The sequence below is a fragment of the Spinacia oleracea genome, chromosome 4, assembly GCF_020520425.1.
Source record: "Spinacia oleracea cultivar Varoflay chromosome 4, BTI_SOV_V1, whole genome shotgun sequence".
Classification (NCBI taxonomy): domain Eukaryota; kingdom Viridiplantae; phylum Streptophyta; class Magnoliopsida; order Caryophyllales; family Amaranthaceae; genus Spinacia; species Spinacia oleracea.
The window spans coordinates 63,950,347-63,972,756 of record NC_079490.1 but is presented as its reverse complement, the minus strand read 5'-3'; the positions used below and the strand labels follow the sequence as shown (position 1 = coordinate 63,972,756).

At 36.2% G+C, this 22,410-nt stretch overlaps 1 protein-coding gene across 1 annotated transcript; it reads left to right on the top strand.

The window, feature by feature from the left end:
• The first annotated feature begins 643 nt into the window (after positions 1-643).
• LOC130471584 (uncharacterized) lies at positions 644-7,895 on the top strand. Its single transcript, XM_056841796.1, has 9 exons — positions 644-673; positions 4,242-4,628; positions 4,748-5,014; positions 5,112-5,464; positions 5,551-5,721; positions 5,810-5,923; positions 7,352-7,421; positions 7,519-7,626; positions 7,734-7,895. The coding sequence occupies exons 1-9, from the start codon at positions 644-646 to the stop codon at positions 7,761-7,763; spliced, it is 1,530 nt and encodes a 509-aa protein (XP_056697774.1). The 3' UTR covers positions 7,764-7,895.
• Positions 7,896-22,410: the final 14,515 nt, after the last annotated feature.

Sequence of the window (22,410 nt, the reverse complement as noted above, 5' to 3'; positions counted from 1 at the left end):
TATATTAACCTGTTCCTGACATTCCTTAGACAAACAGTCGTGAGTATAATTTAAACTTGTCACCATCAAAACTCAGGAATCAACAATTTCCCCCTTTTTGATGATGACAACCTTACAACTTGATAATAATAAAATATACTTAAATTGACCAAGGAATGAAACATGGAGCAACTGATATCCATACTCCAAACCTCAACCAGGAACAGAGGAGTCAAAACCGAGGTTTCGAACCCACACATGGATGCAAATATTTTGAAAACAAGTTGCCCCCCCACTATCTTCCCCCTTTGGAATTATCAAAAAGGGACCAGTTGAAAAACGATTGCACAAAACAGAAGGAAGTATATAGATGTGAATTATGTTACCCTATCAATCAGAGAAGCATCTTGCAGCTCAAGTCGATCAACGAGTTTGACCGCACCCCTGCAAGCAAAACAAGGTAAAAGCAGCATGGAGCACAACACAGGCAATAATCCTACAAGTCAGTGTGGGACAACTATCAGAACGTAGGAAAAGCGCACTAATGAGCATTAGTCATAAACTTGGCGCATCCAAAACATCCAAAAACTAATTGTTCAGAGAGCAAGAAGAGATAAAATTGTTCAATGAGATAGCAAAATATTTAAGGGGGAATAATCAGATAATGTATCAGGGTCAGGCTGGGGGGGTCCAGGTGCATCTTCCTCATCATTTGTCACCTCCTCGATGACCATGTCAGCAAGGCGCTCCGTCATGTCGTTGAAGAACTCAGCCTGATCTTGCACTACTACAAAAACACCTTATGGAGTCGGACTTTTCGAGTCGCCTCAAACAAATAGGCGACACATAAGCTTTCAGAGTCCCTTATTATAGAGCAGGCGACTCATAAGGCTCCATAAATCAAAATAAAAAATCAAATAAAAGGCTTACGTGTCGCATGTAACGTATTAGGCGACACATAAGCTTTTCGAGTCGCCTTTTATTTAGTAAGCGACTCTAAAAGTAAACGTTTATGAGTCCCCTCCCCCATAAAGGTGGATGCGTATACTTTACGTGTCGCCTTATATGTTGCATGGGACGCATATAGTTTACGTTTCGCCTTTGATATTATAGGCGACACTATAGAGTTAATCTTATGTGTCCCCTTCGAATTATAGGCGACTTGTTAGATATAAATTAAGTTTTTTTTATCATGTTCCCGCCTCAAAGAGACTATTAAGCGCCTATTTAAAAAAAAAATTAAAAATACTTAAAACAAAAAAATTTCCCTCAAAAAAAAGTCCTACACCTAAACTAATTCTGAGTTAGAAGTTCCCTCATAAAAACCCTCCATCAACCTAAATCTTTCTATCAGCGAAAACCTCCAGTCCTCCACCCACGAAATACTCCAAACCCCACCTCCATCAGCGAAAACCTCCACCCACGATACTCCAGAAATTGAAGCCCGACCTCCATCAACAAATTGAGGACGAAATTGCTACGAATCTTTCAGACACAATCGGCACCGCACGACCGTCTTCGGTTCGTCCTCTTCCTCTTCTTTATTTGTAATTTGATTTGGTGATTTGGTTTAGTTTTCTAGGATTGTCTTTGTGTTAGTTTGTTAATTATTGCTTCTTATAGAATAGGAGCAATTTTATGATTTGTTGCTGAAAACTTTGAATTTTGAATTTGAATGGATTAATGAGAATTGAGGGAATTAATGAGAGTTGATGGTAAACGGCAGTATACTCTAGTACGGACTCAGATTTCTGCTGTCAAACTCAAAACTGATTGCTTTAACATCTTGAATAGTTGAATGTCTATATCCAGGCATGATCAGTAAAACAAATGGATTCATCTCAATTTGTTTGATTTGTTTCTTTTGCTTGTTATTTTCCACAGAACTGGTTGCATTTATCCCCAACTAAAATAGGCTTAGTCAACTAATAATTAGAGGTTTAGTTTATAATTAAAAGGTTGAAGATAATTCTCCATAATAACAACGAAACAGGAAGAAACATCTGTTGTATCATTCGTCCTGTGCAGTACTGTGATTGGTACATTATCTCAGTTTGTCAGAAAATTGATTATTGGTCGTATTGGATTTTATCAAGTTTGTGGCCGGGTTTGAACCTGATGAAATATTTATCACATTGGATCCTTGGATGGTATGAACCAGTGCATAGTTTTTTTTTTTGATGAACCAGTGCATAGTTGTCGTGTTGGATTATAGTCTGAGCTTCCTGGCCAGTGATGAACCGATGCATACAATCTGTTACAACTTCTGCAAACTGATATTTGCCTGGGCTAAGTACACTCTTAGGCAGTAGTATCTATTCGGTTGTTCAAAATGAAATTCCAGTACTTGACTGAGTCATTAACTAGGTGTCATACTCACAGTTTGATTTGTCATGTGCTGCAACAAACTGTTGCTTGAGTTTATTACTATGGTGTCATGTACTCACCATATCCCATTGGGCCTATAGGTAAATAACAAAGTTCATTACTTGTATCTTGCAACTGTATTATACTCTGGTGCGGAATCAGATTTCTGCTGCCAAAACTGAGTATTTGAAATCTTGAATAGTTGTCAGAGGCGAAATCTCTATCCAGGCATGTTCAGGAAAACAAATGGATTCATCTCAATTTGTTTCTTTTGCATGTTATTTCAAAACTGAGTGCATTTATCCCCAAATAAAATAGGCTTAGTTAACTTATAATTAGAGAAGGTTGAAGATAATTCAACATAATAACAAAGAAAAGAGAAGAAACATCTGTTATATCAACCACCACTGCTAGAACAACCTTATAACTTATTGCTTGTATTCACATATCCAAATGAAATCATAGATCCTGAATAATTCAAAATTGCAAAAGACTATTCCTACTTCAAATAGTAGAATGTAAACCCCATAGAGTCATCCATAAACCAGTAAACCACATACCCATTTCCATTTGTCACTTTAGTTAATCTTCAATTTTAATAGTCGTTGCAATAAAACATTTACAAAGGAAAAATAAAATCATTCATCAAAATTTAAAAAACTTTCACAAAATCATATTTACCCTCCAAGATAAGTTATATAACCAATACCAAGTAAAACTCATTAGACTAAAAAAAACTATAATTGTGAAGTTATAAACTTGTAACACATAACGTTGACACCTTCACATAAATAGAGATATCATTAACAGTAACCAAAATCCACCAAATAACAAATTTTGGGAAGGTACATTTCTGTTGTCAACCGAGTCATGATCCATGCCATGCCACATTCACTATAAGTGCTATCTATTGGTTCTGTCTCCTGATCAAGTTAAGGCCTACCAAAGTCGACTTCACAAAAGTTCATGCGAAAATTATTTGCTAAGTATTGCGTACTTATACAAGCTTATGATATGACCTTGATGTTCTTGTGAAAATTTGATCTATAAACACGAATCATCCCTATTAGGTAAAAATTGTAAACTAAAACAAAAGGTCCTCAGTTCTATTTCTGTCTGATGTGATCTGACGAATGACGACTAACATTCAGCATGTAGCTACTTCATACTTGAGAAATTGAAGTACATGCACCAACAATAATTAGTGCCATTTTTCCTATATGGGGTGAAACGACCAATATGTATTAAACAAATCTAGCATGATCCATTAACCAAAATTTGGTCCACATAGGTCCTTTTTCCCTTATGGAAGAAGCAAAAGATTAAGCCGTTAGGCGGGAAGAAGCGAGGAATATATTGAATAAATAGAGATATCTTGACTGATTTGCACTGATCTGCACTGATCTGCACTGGCAGCACTGATCTGCACTGGCAGCACTGATCTTCTATCTGATCTGCACTGTTCTGCACTTATCTATTATCTGATCTGCACTATTTTGCACTGATATGCTACCTGATCTGGACTATTTTGCACTGATCTGCACTAATCTCTTGACTGATTTGCACTGATCTGCACTGGCAGCACTGATCTGCACTGACTGACCTGAATGATCTGTAGCTGTTGTTGACTCGTTTGTTTGATATGCACTGATCTTATATCTGATCTGCCTGACTGATCTGTTGCCCTATAATATTCAAATAAAATTTCACAAACATTAGCTAATCTAAGTTAAGACTCCTTGAATATTTAAACTTTCCCCAAACCCAATTCATTTGCAGGATTCCTTTATTCAAATCAACTAAAGTTATTAAGTGTTTAGTTAGTGAATTCATAGATTACATAATTCACTTTATTAAAATCTTTTGTCTGATTATATTGTTCCGTTTGCAAACAGAATGAGCTAAGGGAAAAGGAAAAATCAGGGGAGTTTGTTTCTCATGGAAGCCATGACATTTTAACTGAAGCGCTTGGAAATCCTGAGCATGGAGGCTATGTAAGGGGAGTGGGCGGAAAAGCAATGCTTACATCAGTTTTTAAAAGAAAGAGGCGTTGTAATCAAACAGAGGGTATGCTTACAATTAAACAAGTGGAAGAAATTACAAATTTCCTCACTGAACAAGTAAGGGAGCAGACAAGGGCTGAAATGAGAGTTGTTACCCTTGATGTCTTGAAATCTTGTGGTATACAAGTACCTAAAGATTTGGAGGTTAATACGATTGATGTTCCCACTCGTAGTAGTTGTCAGTCTGTTGATCCCGATCCTTTCGCGAATGGCTCTAAGGTTCTTATCTCCCTACCATCATTTGCTTTTCGTACTGTTTTTGCAAGAAAGTAAGAGTATTGCAAGCAACTAGGTTATTTGTGTCAACCTTGTTCATGTATTTTTTTTTTACTTTACAGGAGCCAATTCCTTGTGATATATTAGTACTTGAAGAAAGCTCTGGAAATCGAGTTGTGGCAACAGGTACATTGTTGAAAAGCGTACCAGGGGAGCTTGTTCATGGCGTTCCATTACTTGAAGATCATGTCAAGGTGAAAATCCTACATGTTGTTGAAGGTGAAGAGAATACACCTCTACCCTTGCCTTTTTTTGGGCACGAGTCCCTTGGTGAGATAAAAGGAATTTGGGCTCAGTGGCCTCGTTCACAAGTCAGATTATCCATTGAGGTGACATTAATTATACTTATTGATTTCAGCTAATCAATTAACACTTATTGATTTTGATTGACACTAATCTTGTTTTTTTTCATAAAAATATGTATAGAACTTGATCGATCAACCACCACCACCAAAGAAGATTAGAAATAATCTAATGGAGGGTAAGAAACTAGTTGACACCGGTTCAGCTGTTGAATCTCGTTTTAATGATAATGAAGAAGAACTCGCCCCCTTCCTTATTGGCAAGGACATGTTTTTGGCATTGCCAAATAGCTGCAAGCAATTATACAACTTGTATAAGAATCGAGATGTTGATTTCAGCGTTGATGTTGATTTCGAAGAGGATATCTTATACTATCCTGATAAAGTTTCTTTTACTGCTTACGTGTTTGGTGATGATCTTAAGAAATTACTGAACATGGAATACATACGTACATCTTGTGTGGATATCTGGATAAGGTAAAAAAATGTGATCTCTAAAGTTTGTTGAACTTTAGCTAGATATGATTAATACAGGTTAACTAATACTTGTTGATTTGGTTAAGGTTTTTGCAAAACGAGATCACGAAAAACAAGCTCCAAGAAGAAGTTGGATTTTTTTGTCCGCATAAGCTAGGGCTGGTTAAACTTCGTCCCAGTATCCACACAAAATATGTGAATCATTCAATTACCAAGCAAAGTACGAAGAAATATATACTTGCCCCGATCCGTCAAGAGTAAGTACATTTATACTACTTATTGATTATAATGCTTTAAATCAGTCCATTTTTTCCTTTAAAACTAATATCTTCCTTGTTTATGCAGTAAATATCATTGGATGTTGGTTGTGATTTGCCTTGAAAGAGGGGAAGCCTTTTTCTTTGATTCCATGGCTGATGGGTCGTTAGAGAATTTGCATACCAAAGGCTCCTTGTCTGTGTAAGTACTCTAGCTTCCTTACCTCACACACTTCTCTCTTTCTCTCTCCTCTTTCTTACTCTTCACTACCGACATATCTTCGAGATTCAATCTGCAACTATAAGCCATTCATCGAACCAATAATTTCTGCTTTACTGGCTGCATTGTGGCATTTGTATAAATGTATAATTGTAGATGGCCTTGACTATGTTGGATATCTGATCATTTATCTAAAGTTTTACATTTGCGGCTGGAACTAATCAACTACTTATTAACTGCAATTATACTAGTATGTGCCTGAAGAAATAGAACTCTGTCTTCCAGTGTTCTCCAGAAGCCAATGGCTATTTTAGGCTTTTGCTTTCCGTTTTACCTTGACATCCAAACTCCTCTAATTTGAATCCTTGCATCTTGGATTTTGTTACCTGTAGACCAAATAGGATTTAGGTTTATTTGAGACAAAGGATACTAATTTGATTTCTGCTGTCTCGTGGTAGTCCAAGCTTATTGATGCCTTCTAGTCTATATTGATTTGTTCCCTTGCTGTAACATCTTGGATTTTGTTACCTGTAAACCACTTATTGCTATATTGATTTGTTCCCTTGCTGTAACATAATCTTATAAAACAAACCAGTTAACCCATCATTAGTAAATCAAACATATTTGTACACCAATTGGGAAGCAAAAAATGAGATACAACCTTGGATACTTTGGCACCACAAGAGGCAGCCAACATAGAGGCGCATGTAAAGATATTTACAGTGTTTGCGCCATCACCACCGGTACCGACAATGTCATTTATATAGAATGTGGCAAAAACATAAGCTAAAATGAGTATAGAATTATCAGCTCGATCTACTGCAAGAGTAGCCTGTAGCAGAAACAAGCCAACAGAAACACAAGCTAAAATGAGTATATAATAACCATAGCAAACACCAGAATCAAAGAAGTCTCAGCACAAGGAGAAAGGACCAAATATCCAGATGACAGAAACGGCACAGGAACAGTTTCTTTTTTCTTTCTGCTCCACTAATCAAGTATAACATGATTAACATCTATGATAGACTTAATCTCACAGTTACTGTGGTTCTTAGCTTTTTTTGCACCCTGTAGCTTCATTCTGTTTGTTAATGTCTGCAAGTTAAATAAGGGATTGGCTGATTTTGCAGTTGCAAAATAGTTTGGGCTGTGTTGTAGTTGCTATGGGAGCTGAAAATGTTCTAAGGCTTGTGCCATTTCATCCAACCTCTTCTCAGCTTGAACACATAAGCTGGATTTAGCTAAAGAAACCATAATTTCATTGTGAATCAAGTTTCACAAACTGAATATTTGCATGTTCCCTTGGCAATCTTTGTGCTAGCTTGTTCCCTAGATATTATGGCTTTCCCCTTTAACAATATGAACAAAAGCAACATTAAATTATGTGGATTTTTTTCCTTTGATGTTCAGCGCATATAGGACTTTAATGAACATGGACAAAGGATCTCGGAAAACGAAGCTAACGTGGAAGGTGGTTAAGGTAAATTTTTATTATATTATATTTTTTGTTGTGAGAATAAAGACCTTATTTATTTATGTGTTGACATCATTTTTATCTTATATTATACGTGGTGAAGTGTCCTCGTTCTCAACAAGTTGGGCTAGTTGAGTCCGGCTATTATGTCATGAAGTATATGGATCAAATAGTATCTCTTGTATCGAAAAAGGAACGTGATTTTCAAAAGGTAATTAACGTATCAAATTTTTTAACTTTAAATTTGCACTTGCTTAATTGTTTGAGTGTACTTGCGTCGATTCTAATATATCTATGCATTTGGTTTTGTTTATGTAGCATTTCACTCTGGAGGCATATACTCAATAAATTATCGATGATGTTCGTGAAAGATGGTGTAGATTTTTCATTGATAATTGTTTATAGTTAATTAATTTCAGTTTGACACTTAGTTGACATAAACTTCTCAAATTCGTGTCCAGGATTTTCTAATATGTAAAAATACAATCAAAAGTATTATGTATGACTTTTATCAATTTTTGAGATTATATTGCAGTGGTTTGAATTTTTATTTATGCCATTTAATTTCGATCGGTCTGAATGTGGCCATTTAGAAAAAAAATGTGGCGCATCTACAACATCGTCGACGTCCATTTTCGTCGTCGCTTCTCATGTATACAGGAAATACCGTAAATTACTATATACATCGCCTCTTAAAAAACAGGCGACACCATAACGTACCATATACATCACCTCAAATGAAGTAGGCGACACTATAGAGTATCATATACATCGCCTCCAATAAAGGAGGCGACACCATAGAGTATCATATACATCCCCTCGCACTATGGAGGCGACACCATAGAGTACATTTGAATCGCCTCAACTTAAGCAGGCGACACCTTAGAGTCCCTTTGAATCGCCTCAAACGAAGTAGGCGACACGATAGGGCACCATATGCGTCGCCTAAAACGAATTAGGAGACTCAGAAAAGTACATACAAATCCATAAATTTCCTATTCAGAGTCGCCTCTAACATAAGAGGCGACACATAAACTGACCTACAGTGTCGGTTCATAGGCGACACATAAAGGGGGTACCTATAGAATCGCCCCCTGTGGAGTCGCCCGTGAAGCGACTCTATAGGTGGTTAAGAGGCGACTCCAAAAGGTGTTTTTGTAGTAGTGTTGGTGCATCTTGTGTATCAACTCCTGCAAAGATGTAACAGCAGACAACAGAACAACATTGTCCAGCTGCAGTTGATCCACTTTGGCCATTAAGAGCTGAACTAAACCATCTGGTGAGGGAGCAGCAGATTGAGTTTCACCTTCCTTGTCGGAGTCAGAGTCTTCTACCCTTTAGACCGGAGGTGCACCTTTCGAAGAACTGGCTAGACGGCTGCTGCGACGAATGGGTTAATGAGACACAGGAGAGGCTGGATTTGGCTTGTGAGATGAGGTGGCTTTGGCAGGGCTTTTCTCTTTTGGGCACAGGTCAATAGGAACACCCTCTGTCTGGCCTTCTGTCTCCTCACAGGGAAAGGGCACCGCCTCCTCTTCATCCGAGATCTCTTCTCCCTCATCTATCTCCTCCTCCATATCCTATATTTCATCCTCCATTTCCTCATCCTGTGGGACCGTGTCTCCAACCATCAGCTTCCCAACACAGACAACCCCATCAACAACACTAAGACTGACACCATGTAAACATGCTTTGTTAAGTATGGGAGCAGGAGTGAGGGGTTCAGCTGTGTAGTGAGTGAGATCGACCCCCACCTTTCTCATGATAAAAGTCAGAAGAGAGCCATACCCAACCATGTTATTCTGAGAGATGCAGTGGGTGAGGTGAGCAATAAAGACCATGGGAAAGTTAATTTGGCGTTGAGATTCAAGGAGAAAGATGTATATGAGGTCCAATCTACTGTCTAGGGCTCGTTTGTCATGACGCGGAACTAGACCTCGACGCACCACATTAAACAGGACTTTTTGAAAGGGAGTTAGGAGTGATTGATTTAGGGCTTTTGGGTGTTTTCCCTGACCCCCAAAGTAAGAGTAGACATCCGCCATAGTAGTACCTCCCAATTCAATTGGGCCTTTCCCCTTATGATAAACTTCCTCCCCCAGCACAGGAACTTTGAACCAGCTTACCAATTTTTCAGCATCAAAACTAAATGACTTTCCATTTACCTCCGACTGACAAACCCCCCCCCCCCCTTTGTTTATGAAATTCGAGCAAAATTCCCCCATAGCCTCAGGATACATGCAAGCCTTAGAACACACTTCAAACAAATATGTCCAACCCTGTGACTCAATTGATTCTAGCAATTCGACAAAACCGACCTCTCGACACCAACCAAAATCAATACTCAACCCAGGGAGCATGCGATCGGGGGGAAAATAGTGAAATTTTGTGGATTCGAGTTTTACCTTTTTCTCCGCTTGAAGGTGTGGTTCCCCCTGAGTTGGTGCAACGACTTCCTTCTTTAGAACTAGTTTCCTCTTTGTGGCGAGCTTGGCGGTGGACTTGGCTGCTGGTGGTTTGGGTGTTGGTTGTTTCGGAGCCATGGATTCTGGGTAGATTATTTGGAGAGGAACGACGGTGATAATTGGTTTCGAGGGAGAGGAAGGGTCACTAGGGTTTGGGAATTGAAGCTTGTAAAGGGTCATGATTATATATAGGAAAGGTAGTTGGCGAGTGGATATGAGAGAGAGTAATTTTAAATTTTAAATTCTGGGATATGAAGGATAATCCGCGATTTTTATAGGGGGAATGATTGGAATATGAAGGGGTTTTGTTGGGAAATGGATTGTGGGAAGCGTGTTTGAGTGAAGAAAAAATTGAACAGTAATGCATGCACTGGGTTCGTAAGATTCACTGAATCAAATTAAATGCTTTCCATTCATTTTTAGTTTTCCCACTTAGACTTAGAATTAATGCAAGTTTTGGGAACAAGTGCAATTCCCTTAGAAGTGTGCAGACGTGGATGTGGTAATGCACAACTGGGTTTTGCAATCTGAGTTCGATTGTTTGTCCATTAAAAAAAACACGAGAAAAATATATACAAAAAAATAACTTCTTTTTTTTTCTTTTTTTTTTTTTTTTTTTGAAAAATTCAATGAGGTTAGAGAATGAGTAGGGGCAACAAGTATCATTTTATTCGTATCATACCAAGTTCTAACCTTAGTTTGTCGTGCCTGTCCCTGTTTAGTGGTATGGTTAAGATGTCAGCAACTTGATCTTCTGTGGGACAGAATTCAAGCTTGACTAGTTCCTTTTCCACATAATCTTTTAGAAAATGATGACGAATGTGAATGTGTTTGACTCTTGAATGATGAACTGGATCCTTTGATATGCAGATAGCACTCGTGTTGTCACACAGTATAGGAACACATTTTAATTTCATACCAAAGTCTCTAAGTTGTTGTTTTATCCATAGCATTTGGGAACAGCATGAGGCAGCAGCTACATATTCAGCTTCCGTTGTGGATAATGCCACAGTGTTTTGTTTCTTTGATGCTCAAGAAACGGCACATGCTCCTAGGAATTGAACCATTCCCGATGTGCTTTTTCTGTTTACTAAATCACCTGCATAGTCAGAATCTGTATATCCTTTGAGGTCAAAGTGATCATAGTTAGGGTACCATAAGCATAAATCATCTGTTCCTTTTAGGTATCTTAGAATTCTTTTGACTGCTGTAAGATGAGATTCTTTTGGGTTAGATTGAAAGCGAGCACAGACCCCTACACTGAATGCAATGTCTGGTCTGCTTGCTGTGAGATAGAGTAAGGAGCAATCATACCTCTGTACCTTGTTTGGTCTACACTTTTACCTTCTTGATCCTCATCCAGTCTCGTGGTTGTACCCATTGGAGTGTGATTGTTTTTAGCTGACTCCATTCCATATTTCTTGATGAGATCCTTGATGTATTTCTGTTGGTGGATCATGATGCCTTGTTCCGTTTTCTTAATTTGGAGACCTAGAAAGAAGTTTAGTTCTCCCATCATGCTCATTTGAAATTCACGCTGCATTAAGTCAGAGAATTCCTTGCAAAGATCTTCATTAGTAGCACCAAATATGATATCATCAACATAGATTTGAACAATTAGTATGTCTGTATTTCTTGACTTAAGGAACAGGGTTCTGTCAACCTTACCTCAATTGTATTTATTGTCTAGTAAGAAATGAGAGAGTCGTTCATACCAGGCTCTTGGAGCTTATTTCAGTCCATATAGTGCCTTGTCCAATTTATAAACATGTGCAGGATATTCTAGATCTTCAAATCCTGGTGGTTGTTCCACATAAACCTCCTCTTTAAGAATTCCGTTTAGGAAGGCACATTTTACATCCATTTGATAGAGCTTGAACCCCATGTATGACGCAAATGCTATAAGTATGCGTATTGCTTCCATTCTGGGAACCGGAGCAAAAGTCTCTTCAAAATCTATTCCTTCTTGTTGATTGTATCCCTTGACAACCAATCTAGCTTTGTTCCTGGTAATCGTTGCATGTTCGTCTTGTTTGTTTCGGAAGACCCACTTGAGAACTATGACTCGATTGTTCAATGGTGTAGGCTCAAGGTGCCATACTTTATTTCTTTCGAACTCATTAAGCTCCTCCTGCATGGCAATGATCCAATCAGAGTCAGTTAGTGCCTCTTTATAATTTTTAGGTTCAATCATGGATAAATAAGCATAGAAAGCACAAAAATTTTTGAGTTGGGATCTCGTTGTTGTTCCACGTCCAAGATCACTAATTATTTGGTCGAGTGGGTGTGAGCTTTGATGTTTCCAAGGTCTAGGTTGGAATGATGTTGTTGTTTCTTCAGTAGGTTTTTCCACTTGTTCATTTGTCTCTGTATGATCTTCGGCCTGTACCGGTTCCTCTTCAGCTGTGCCATCTTCATGTGTTTCTTCATTTTGAGCTTGTTCTTCTATTTGAGAATTTTTCCTTATCTCTTCGTCTTCTGTTTCCCTAGTAAGTCCTAGTTCGAAGTTTCCATCAGTGGTTGTACCTGTAGCAAAGTTTTGGGAGTCAGTTTCATCAAATATAATATGTATGCTTTCTTCCATGCACATGGTCCTTTTGTTAAACACTCGATATGCCTTGCTGTTTGAGGCATATCCTAAGAATATGGCTTCATCACTTCGTGCATCAAATTTTCCCAGTTGATCCTTCCTATTGTTGTGGACGAAGCATTTGCAACCAAATATTCTGAGATGTGTTATTGAGGGCTTTCTTCCTTTATATAGTTCATATGGAGTTTTGTTTTTGATAGCTCTGATTAGTACTCGATTGAGTATATAACATGCAGTATTCAGAGCTTCGGCCCATAAACTTTTGGGGAGTCCACTAGCAATCAGCATTGTCCTTGTCATGTCTTCAAGAGTTCAGTTCTTTCTTTCTACTACTCCATTTTGTTGGGGTGTTCTTGGAGCTGAGAAGTTATGATTTATTCCTGAATTATTACATAAGTCATCGAATTTCTTGTTTTGAAATTCTGTACCATGATCTGACCTGATGTGGACCAGTTTGTGATTGCTTTGACGTTGAACCCTAGAGGCGAATGCTAAGAACTCTTCAAAAGTTTCTTCCTTGCTAGCTAGGAAAATTACCCATGTGTATCTTGAGAAGTCATCCACAATTACAAGTACATACTTCTTTCCACTCCTGCTCTGATTTCTCATTGGTCCATATAAATCCATGTGGATCAGTTCCAATGGTCTTGTTGTACTGATTACTCCCTTAGACTTAAAAGATGTTCTTACTTGCTTACGTTTGATGCAGGCATCACAGACTGATAATTTTGCGAACTTTGTATTCGGAAGACCTGTGACTAAATTTTTTGAATTCAACTTGTTCATCAGTGAAAAACTAGCATGACCAAATCTTTTGTGCCATAATAATGGATCATCTTCAATCACACTGAGACAGGTCAGATTGGAGTGAGGAACAGAGTTAAGGTTGACCACATATGTGTTCCCTTTCCTCTGTCCCTCTAAGATCATTGTTTCAGTGTTACTGTTGATGATTAGACATTTATTCGAGAAGAATTTTGCATAATTTCCTTTGTCACGGAATTGAGAAATGCTTAATAAACTATGTCCTAGACCTTCAACTAAAAATACATTATCGATGGAGTGAGACTTTGACCTACCAACCTTACCAATGCCAATGATGTTACCTTTCTTATTGTCGCCAAAAGTCACAGTTCCACCTTCATAGGTCATGAGTGAGAGAAATTTGTTTCTGTCTCCTGTCATGTGCTTGGAACAACCACTGTCTAGGTACCATGTGTTGTTCCCCCTCACTTCGACCTGCATGATGATTTTAGTTAGAGTTTTTAGGAACCCAGCATAGCTTGGGTTCCTTGCTTGGAAACAAATCACTCTTCTTTACCCATTTAGTCCTGGTGAGATTAATGTTCTTTTCCAAGCCTCTTTGGTTTTTAGGACAAGACACTCTATAATGACCAATTTGCCCACAGAAGGAGCATACTATGTCACTGTAGATATCTACCCTTGTCTTTCTAGGGTGATGTTTTTTGTGATTGAAACCTAAACCTTCTGTGCGTTTGTTTCTAGCTTCTTCTATCCATTTAGGTGTTCCTTCTATTCTGTGTCTAGTCTTTCTAGCCAATTCTCCTTCTAGGTTAGTCTTTTCTTGGTGAATCTTGACTAGTTCAAGTTGAGTCCTTTCTAGTTCACTTTTATAAAGAGTTTTGGTCTTGGCTAATTCTAGGTCAATCAGTTCATGCTTTAGCCAGGAGTTCTCATTACGTAAGGCTTCACAGATTTCTTTTATGTGGAGGTTCTGATTAAAGAGACTAAAGAAACGATTGTTGATATCTATGTTTGTATTTTTAGTCCATTCTAACTCCTCAGTGAGTTCCTTGACAGTAGTTTGGTGTTTCTTATCAGAATCTAATTTTTCTTTTAGGAGTTCCTCATAATCACTAGTGAGACAGGAAAGTAGGTCAAACAGTTCTAATTTAGACAGAGATTCAAGTCTACTTTTAATTTGAACAAGACTTGCCTGGAATTTTTCAGATTCTGAGTCTGATCCATCTTCTTCGTGTTCAGCTACAAGGCATAGGTGAGCAGTTTCCTCGTTAGGTTGATCCTGTTCCTCATCTGAAGAAGAGTCTCCCCATGCAGCAATCATGGCTTTCCTTACCTCAGTTTTAGAGAAGGAGTTCTTGTTGTCTTTGAATCTGTCTTTAGCTGTTTCCTTTCCTTTTCCTCGTTCTTGTTCCCAGAGGGGACATTCCCTAATTCGATGTCCCAGGTTTCCACACTTATGGCATCCAGTGTCAGTTTTGGAGAATTTTTGATTTGGCTTGTTTCTGTGATCTCCTTCTTTGTAGTTTCTAAACATTCTTCTGAATCTTCTAGCAAATAGGGTTGTCTCCTCATCTTCTTCAGAGTTTTCATCATTTTCAGTTTTTAGAGCAAGAGCTCTATTTTTGGTATTCTCTGAGGGTCGTGCGTTCAATTGTAACTCATGAGTTAAGAGAGATCCAGCCAGTTGTTCCAGGTTAAACTTGGTGAAGTCTTTAGTTTCTTGAAGTGCAGTGACCTTGGCCATCCAAGGATCCTGTGGAAGACTCCTTAGAACTTTTCTCACTTGTTATTCGGGAGTTATGATTTTCCCAAGAGATTTCAATTCATTGATTATGTTTGTAAAGCGAGTAATCATGTCTTGAATTATTTCAGAGGATTTCATGGTGAACAACTCGTACTGGTGCATTAAGAGATCGATCTTTGATCTCTTAACTTCGTTTGTTCCTTCATGAGTGACTTGGAGCAGATCCCAAATCTGTTTTGCATTCTTGCAGCCCATTACTCTATTATGCTCATTTGGACCTAGTCCACAGTGTAGAATTTTGACAGCCATGGCATTGAGTTCAAGCTTTTCATAGTCAGCTTTGTCAAATTCTGCAATTGGCTTGGGAACAGTTTCCTCAGAGGTATTCAGCTTAGTGACTTGGAAGTCTCCTACTTCAATAACTCTCCATACTTGATAGTTTTCAGCCTTGATGAAGATCTCCATCTGGTTTCTCCAATAAGAGTAGTACTTGCCGCTAAACATTGGAGGTCGCTGTGTTGAGTATCCCTCTTCCAGTTTCTCTGTAGTGTTCATTGCTTCAGAATCGTTTTTCCCGTCAGAGTTACCTGCAGTTTAAAGGGTTCTGGCTCTGATACCAATTGTTAGTTTCACAGAGTTCCTCAAGAGGGGGGGTGAATTGATATTTTACGGTTTTATAAAAATTAAACTACTAGGAACAGAAACAGTAAAATATACAAGCAAGATTTTGGAAAACTCTCTAGGCCCAATAGAGAGGAAAAAACCACGGCCCCTTTGGGGACTTAAACACATTCACTAATTAGGCAAAACAACTCAGTTTTTACAAACCTAATGTACTCGGGCCACAATCTGTTAATCGCCTCTGATTACAGATGACTAGGAACAACCCTCGTTGTTCCTTCCCTTATGGAAACAGTCCCTCAACTGCTTCACCTCACAGATCTCTTGTGAGATCTTCTCTCTTGCTCAAGTAAGCCTGACTCAGTCTTATCATACAATAACTCAACACTTTAATTGAAACGAATAGATATTAAACTAATACTAACACAAGATATAAAACCATGTAACAAATACTGCTCTATATGGGAACAGGAACAGACTCTCTAAAGATCGAGACTTTAAGGATGATACCTGAAAGCTTCCGGTTAATGTTAATAAGTCTGATAAAACTTTCGTGAAGAACTTGAGGTCTATTTATAAGAATCTAAGTGTTTACCCTAGATTCTAATTCAACACTGTTTAGGACTCTTTTCAAAAGATAGATTTTCGCAAATAACACTTTAAAACGCGTTTTGATAAAATCAATCTTTACGGATTTGAGAGTTGCACTTTAACTCAAATTCTCAAGAGTATAACCTCAAGTAGGATAGTAAATTCAGTTTTAAACTTCGACGCTATCTTTTGTAAAATAAAACTGATTTACTTTGTTTCAAGATATTACTTGGACTCTACGAAATACTATGTTCCCATACTAAGCTATATTTGAATTACACTGGTCTTATACCTTTCGACACTTATAAGACTTGCTTAGGCTTCACCCTTCTTGGTCCTTGATTTAACCTTTCCATACGCTTTGGACTTGTTTTCTTCATAGCTTCTCAGCTGGCATCTTTATATGCTATTCTTGCTACGAGCACTTGTGGCTTTATATTAACCTGTTCCTGACATTCCTTAGACAAACAGTCGTGAGTATAATTTAAGCTTTGTCACCATCAAAACTCAGGAATCAACAATTAGTTTAAACAAAGTAATGTCATACACTGGTTCGAAGAGTTGCCACTTAAGAATCAAATACACCATAAACCCTTATGACAAAGTGTATCATTAACCAAAATGTCTATAACAAAAATAAAATAGGTGAATGGTACAATTAGGTATGATTACATACGTTAATAATCGGCACGATGCCATACTAAAGCAATTGAATTCAAACTCGACAAACATAAAAAAAATGAGCGTAACAATTTTGGGAGAGAAACTAATTATGATCCATACATAAAATTTCAGTCAATCATAGCCATCGATTAACAAGATCAACGTCTTAAATCATCACATACACACCACAGACGGATCACCATCTCAACCATCCAATAATACTACAATCAACCACCCACAAAGTTTCAGTAGTCCCTTCCTCCCTATAAAGTTTGGCTCGGGTGGGCTCGACTCGAGCTCGGGTTCGGCTCGAGATCTTAACGAGCCAAGACTGAGCTATCCTAGACTCGTTCGAAAGCTCGTGAACAAACTCGAATTCTTTAAGAATAATAATTTTTACTACGTGAGACTATCCCACATTGGTTGATTGCAACAGACTAAAAGAGTTAGTGCTTATAAATTGAACTCATACTGCAATAATCATTCTATTTTTGGGCCATTTGAATTATTCTTTGCAATGGGCTTATATGATTTACCAACTTTTAAGAATATGTAAAACCAAAAAACTAAAAGTACATCATATATTCATATCATTGTTCTCCTCATCCAATTTGAACTCTCTGCGTCTGTCTCATAGTGCTGACAAGTTCCAAAGCCTTGCTACAAACCCTTTAATTATTGTATTGTAGGTACATTCATCTGAAGGAGTAAGGACATCCATTGTCTTCCATTCTCAGCAACAGTTCCTTGGCATCATTCAACAAATCATTTTTACAGTGCTTGTTTATATTGGAGAATACCATGTTTCACTCGATCATCCGCAACCGGAATCAAAAAGGAAATAATGATTCGCAAATTTGTTGTTGCACTTGCGTATATTGTAGGAGATATAACTAATAGTATATGAAATTAGAATGGCTTATCTGAAATTATGTCGTGGCGTGACACCAATCACTGCCCTAAAGTTGAATTTGTCCCGTTACACACACACGGGCTCATGGCAATTAACCCCCAAGGTTACACGACTCTTCATATCCGGTGTGAACAGATACGAAGATTGAGAACACCCTTAAACAATGCCCAAAACAATGGTAGATTTTGTGTTTTCATTTTGGAGAGATGAAGAGGTTAATTTTCTGTGTTCCCAGAGGAAGAATCAATAGCCTTTAAATAGGCCGAAACAATCAACAAGAATAGAAGGTTATTAATAGGTCATCAATTAGGCCATAAATGGAGGAAGCAATTAAAGTAATAATGGTCAACAAATCAATTATAATATAGTCTCCCACATCGCAAAGACAAGAAGAGGCCAAATATAATCACTTATAAACATAAATGACTACTCCCTCCCTCCCGGAATACTCGACCCGGTTTGACCGGCACAGAGTTTAAGGGACTTGAATTGACTTATTTAATTTAATAGGTAGTAGTTGATAATGGGATATTATTTTAATGTAGTTGGTGGGAGGTGGGTTAAGAGGTGGGGTTGGGGGAGAGTAGGGGCTGAATTTTTAATTATTTTTTGTATGGAGTAGGGGGTAGATGGGTTAATAGGGTGGAGTGAGAAATAATATAATACTAGTATAGTACCCGTGCGATGCACGATTTGTGATATGAATATTAAATTTGCATATCTAAACTTTTACTAAACTATAGCTATATATAGACAATTATCATCAAAATAGAGCTTATAGATAATCTTATTATTGAAACTAATGATGGATAGATTTGTTACTGCCTCATTTCTTATCTTATTTATTTAACAAATTCAAAATAAAATAAAATAATGGTACATAGATAAATTTACGTTTTTCCCCTTTCATAACCAATGTCAAACATAAATTTATTCTCATCCGTTCTTTACTTTGATAGTCATACCCACTTAATACTCCCCTGCCATCTACATCATTATCCGATCGTTTAACATTCACCCCACCATATACCTTATTCATCTAGAGATAACTTCAAAACGGGGTGGGCTAGTCCCTCAACACCTGTGTCTGCCTAAAATTCTCATCCCCATGCTCGTCACCACGATAGGTATGATACTCATCCCCGTCTAAGCCCCGTCTCGCGGACGGAAAATAAATTAACCCCCCTTCATCACCCGTATGTGTATCCACCCCGCAAGCCAAGCCCTAGACAACTGAATTCGGCATTATTTTTTGACAAGAGAGTTTTGACCTTTAAAACTTTAAAGTATTTCACAATTTATTTCTCTGATTACATTATACTTTGGACACATATAACGTATTAAATATTTTCCTAATTAAAACTAATGATGGATAAACTTTTTATTGCCTCATTCGGTGTCTTTTTTTATTAAAAACAGAAAACAAATAAAGGTACATAAACGAAGTTATTTTCATTCTCACTCATCACATGTGTTAAATCTAGCCCTAGAAAGCTGAACTCGACATTATTTTCTGGTAAGAAATATTTTAATTTTAAAACTCTATTCTAGAGTATTTGACAATTTGGTTGTCTGATTAGATTATACTTTGGACACATATAGCTTAAAGATATTCTCCTAATTAAAACTAATGATGGATAAAATTTATTATTACCCAATTTGGTGTTTTGTTTATTAAAAATAGAAAACAAATAAGGGTACATAAACAAAATTATTTTCATCCTCATGCATCACATGTGTCAAACCTTGCCCTAGACGGTTGGACCCGACATTATTTTTTGGTAAGAGAGTTTTTAATTTTAAAACTCTTTTCATAATTTGATAATCACTTACTGCACTATACTTTGGACACATGTACCTTATGGATATCCCCCCAATTAAAATTAATGATGGATAAATTATTTATTACCCCATACGATGTCTTATTTATTAAAAAAGGAAAAACAAATAAAGGTAATAAATAAAATTATTTTCATCTATTCAACACATGTGTCAATCATAGTGTTATTCTCATCAACCTTTCACTTCGATAGTCACACCTATTTAATCATTTTATATTTACACCATTACCCGATCACTTAGCACATACTCTACCATTGCCTTTATTCATCTAGTCATGACTTTGAGCCTGGTCGATGCCTCCGCACTAGTACTCGTCTAAAATTCTCATCCATATCCCTGTCACTCACAATGGGAAAGATACTCACCCTTACCAATCTCCTCATTAAAGGGTAAAAAATAAAACTCATCCTCGATCTATCCCCGACATGTGTATCCATTCTCGCCTCACACTCACCCCTGGACTAACATATTTATTTTTGTTTTGGTAAGAGAGTTTTGAATTTTAAAATTCTACTATAAAGTCTTCTACAATGTAAATGTCTTATTATAATAATTGAGTAAATAAACAAAGCATTATATTATGTACTCTCTCCGTCCAAATTTAATCGTTGCAATAGTCTTTTCACAGAGTTTTATGCGATAAGTTATTGTAATCTTATATATTATAATTTAATAGAAAAATAGGCATGTTGAGAGAGAGTAAAATTCCTTTTATAGAATCAAGTATAAGAACGACAAATCAGAGAGCGACATAGCTCCACATCAATTTCGTTATCCAAAATTACGCGCAAATATTTTTCATTAGATTACAATGTAAAATAAAGGCAAACATATTACCCATCAAATAATCAAATAATCAAATACAAATAAACTAATAATATAAAATGAAACTAAAAAACTCTTAAAAATATTTTTCGTTTAAAAAGGAACTACTAAATAAAAGGATACATAGAAATTTAAATTTCGAGAAAGAAAAAATACAAAGTTATTAAACAATTATTTTTTCAATAAGCATATTTTACACAACATTGATAAATGCTACTTCAAATATTGTAAAGGTAAATATTCGTTATACATATCCGCAGTCAACATAAGACACATATTTTAAATAAAAATTGACAATACATGCAATTAATCATTAATAAATTTAAATTCAATATTTTAATACATGCTAAGAGATGTTAAAATATTTTAAATAAAACGATGTTTTGGACAACCTAGTTAAAATATTTTTATTTTTTTTATTTTAAATAGATTATTGTCATATTGTAAATAAGTCTGTTTTTTTAGTTAATAATCTTGATTTATACATATTATATTTCAAGAATTAGCAATTATCGATCAACTTTAGCATTTTTAATATTAGAACTCTGAAATAATGCATTTGCCATTAATTAGCCATTATCGATCAACTGTTAACATTTTTTTCAAAACAATCTCATACTCTATTCCAATACCACTTATTATTAGTTATGAGTAAGAATTCATAGAATATTTTATTAGTATATCCGAACCCAAAACATAAAGATTAAGGTTGGTGAATCATAAGCGTTGTTGAAGATCATAATTTTGAATAAATCATAATATATAATAAGAGTTTGGTGCAGATGTCCAATATCGATACGGCTTAATACTTTAACAAATTATTCTCTCTTATTTGGAAAATGAATTATACTGGTATGTTATTATTTTCATTATTAAATTTTGAATAAGAATTTTGAACAATACTACGATATAAGGTCGTTCTATACTTAGGTGTAAAAAAATAAAAATAAAATATTAGCAATCTTCGCATGTGAAATTTATTGGGATGACCGGATGAGATTAAATACTTAGGCAATAGGGATACATATCATTTTGCAGTTAGTGTTCTAACAAAAAATATGTACTTCGTATAATTTAATATATAAGTTAAAAAATTCTTTATGGGTCATATTTTTGCGATGAGTTTATATTATTTTCTATTTAAAATATACTAACTTAGTATATACTAACTTACTAAATTATATAACTTATAAAATATCATTTTTCCGATGAGATTATTTTTTGCGATGAGATTATTTTTTGTTCTTAGTATATACTAACTTACTAAGTTATATAACTTAGTTTAATTTTCTAACTTACGTAGTATATATATACTAAATTGTATATAGATATACTAATTTTCTTGAAATCCGGTTGTTCCCAAAACCTAACAATCCTCACCTTCAATCTCCATGATTCTTTGAGGGGAGTGATGTCTTTTTAAGTTTTTATCATAGTGAATGCCATAATATTTAGTGTTAGTACTAATAATAGTTGTGTAGAAACTGATAATTTAACCTGGGAATGTGACTCATTTATATAGGGCTTATAATAATGTAGCATATTCTGTATATTATTATTATGGAATGTATTTTTTGCTTGAAGGTGAATTATGAGTAAATATCTATATAATAATAATCATCTAATATTTCATACCTTATATGTTGAAGAAGTTGAAAACATGTCGTATAAATTTCATCTCCCGAATATTCTTTGCTGACAAACTTTTGAAGAGCCGAAGATTTTACTGAAGATTTCACAGCGTTATACCTAGTGTGATATATTTTCAGCCTTATTAATATTTTGTTTTAGGTTGTTTCCATTATTATAGCCTAAAATATAGAATAATATGGCTATAAAATAGAATATTAGCCTTTATTATTTTAATATGCCTATTATCCTCACGTTTGACTAAGATGTGAATTTAATATGTTGCTTAATTTTGTTTCCATTGTTTTAGGGTTGTATATTTTTGCTCATGTGTTTTGTATGGGCTG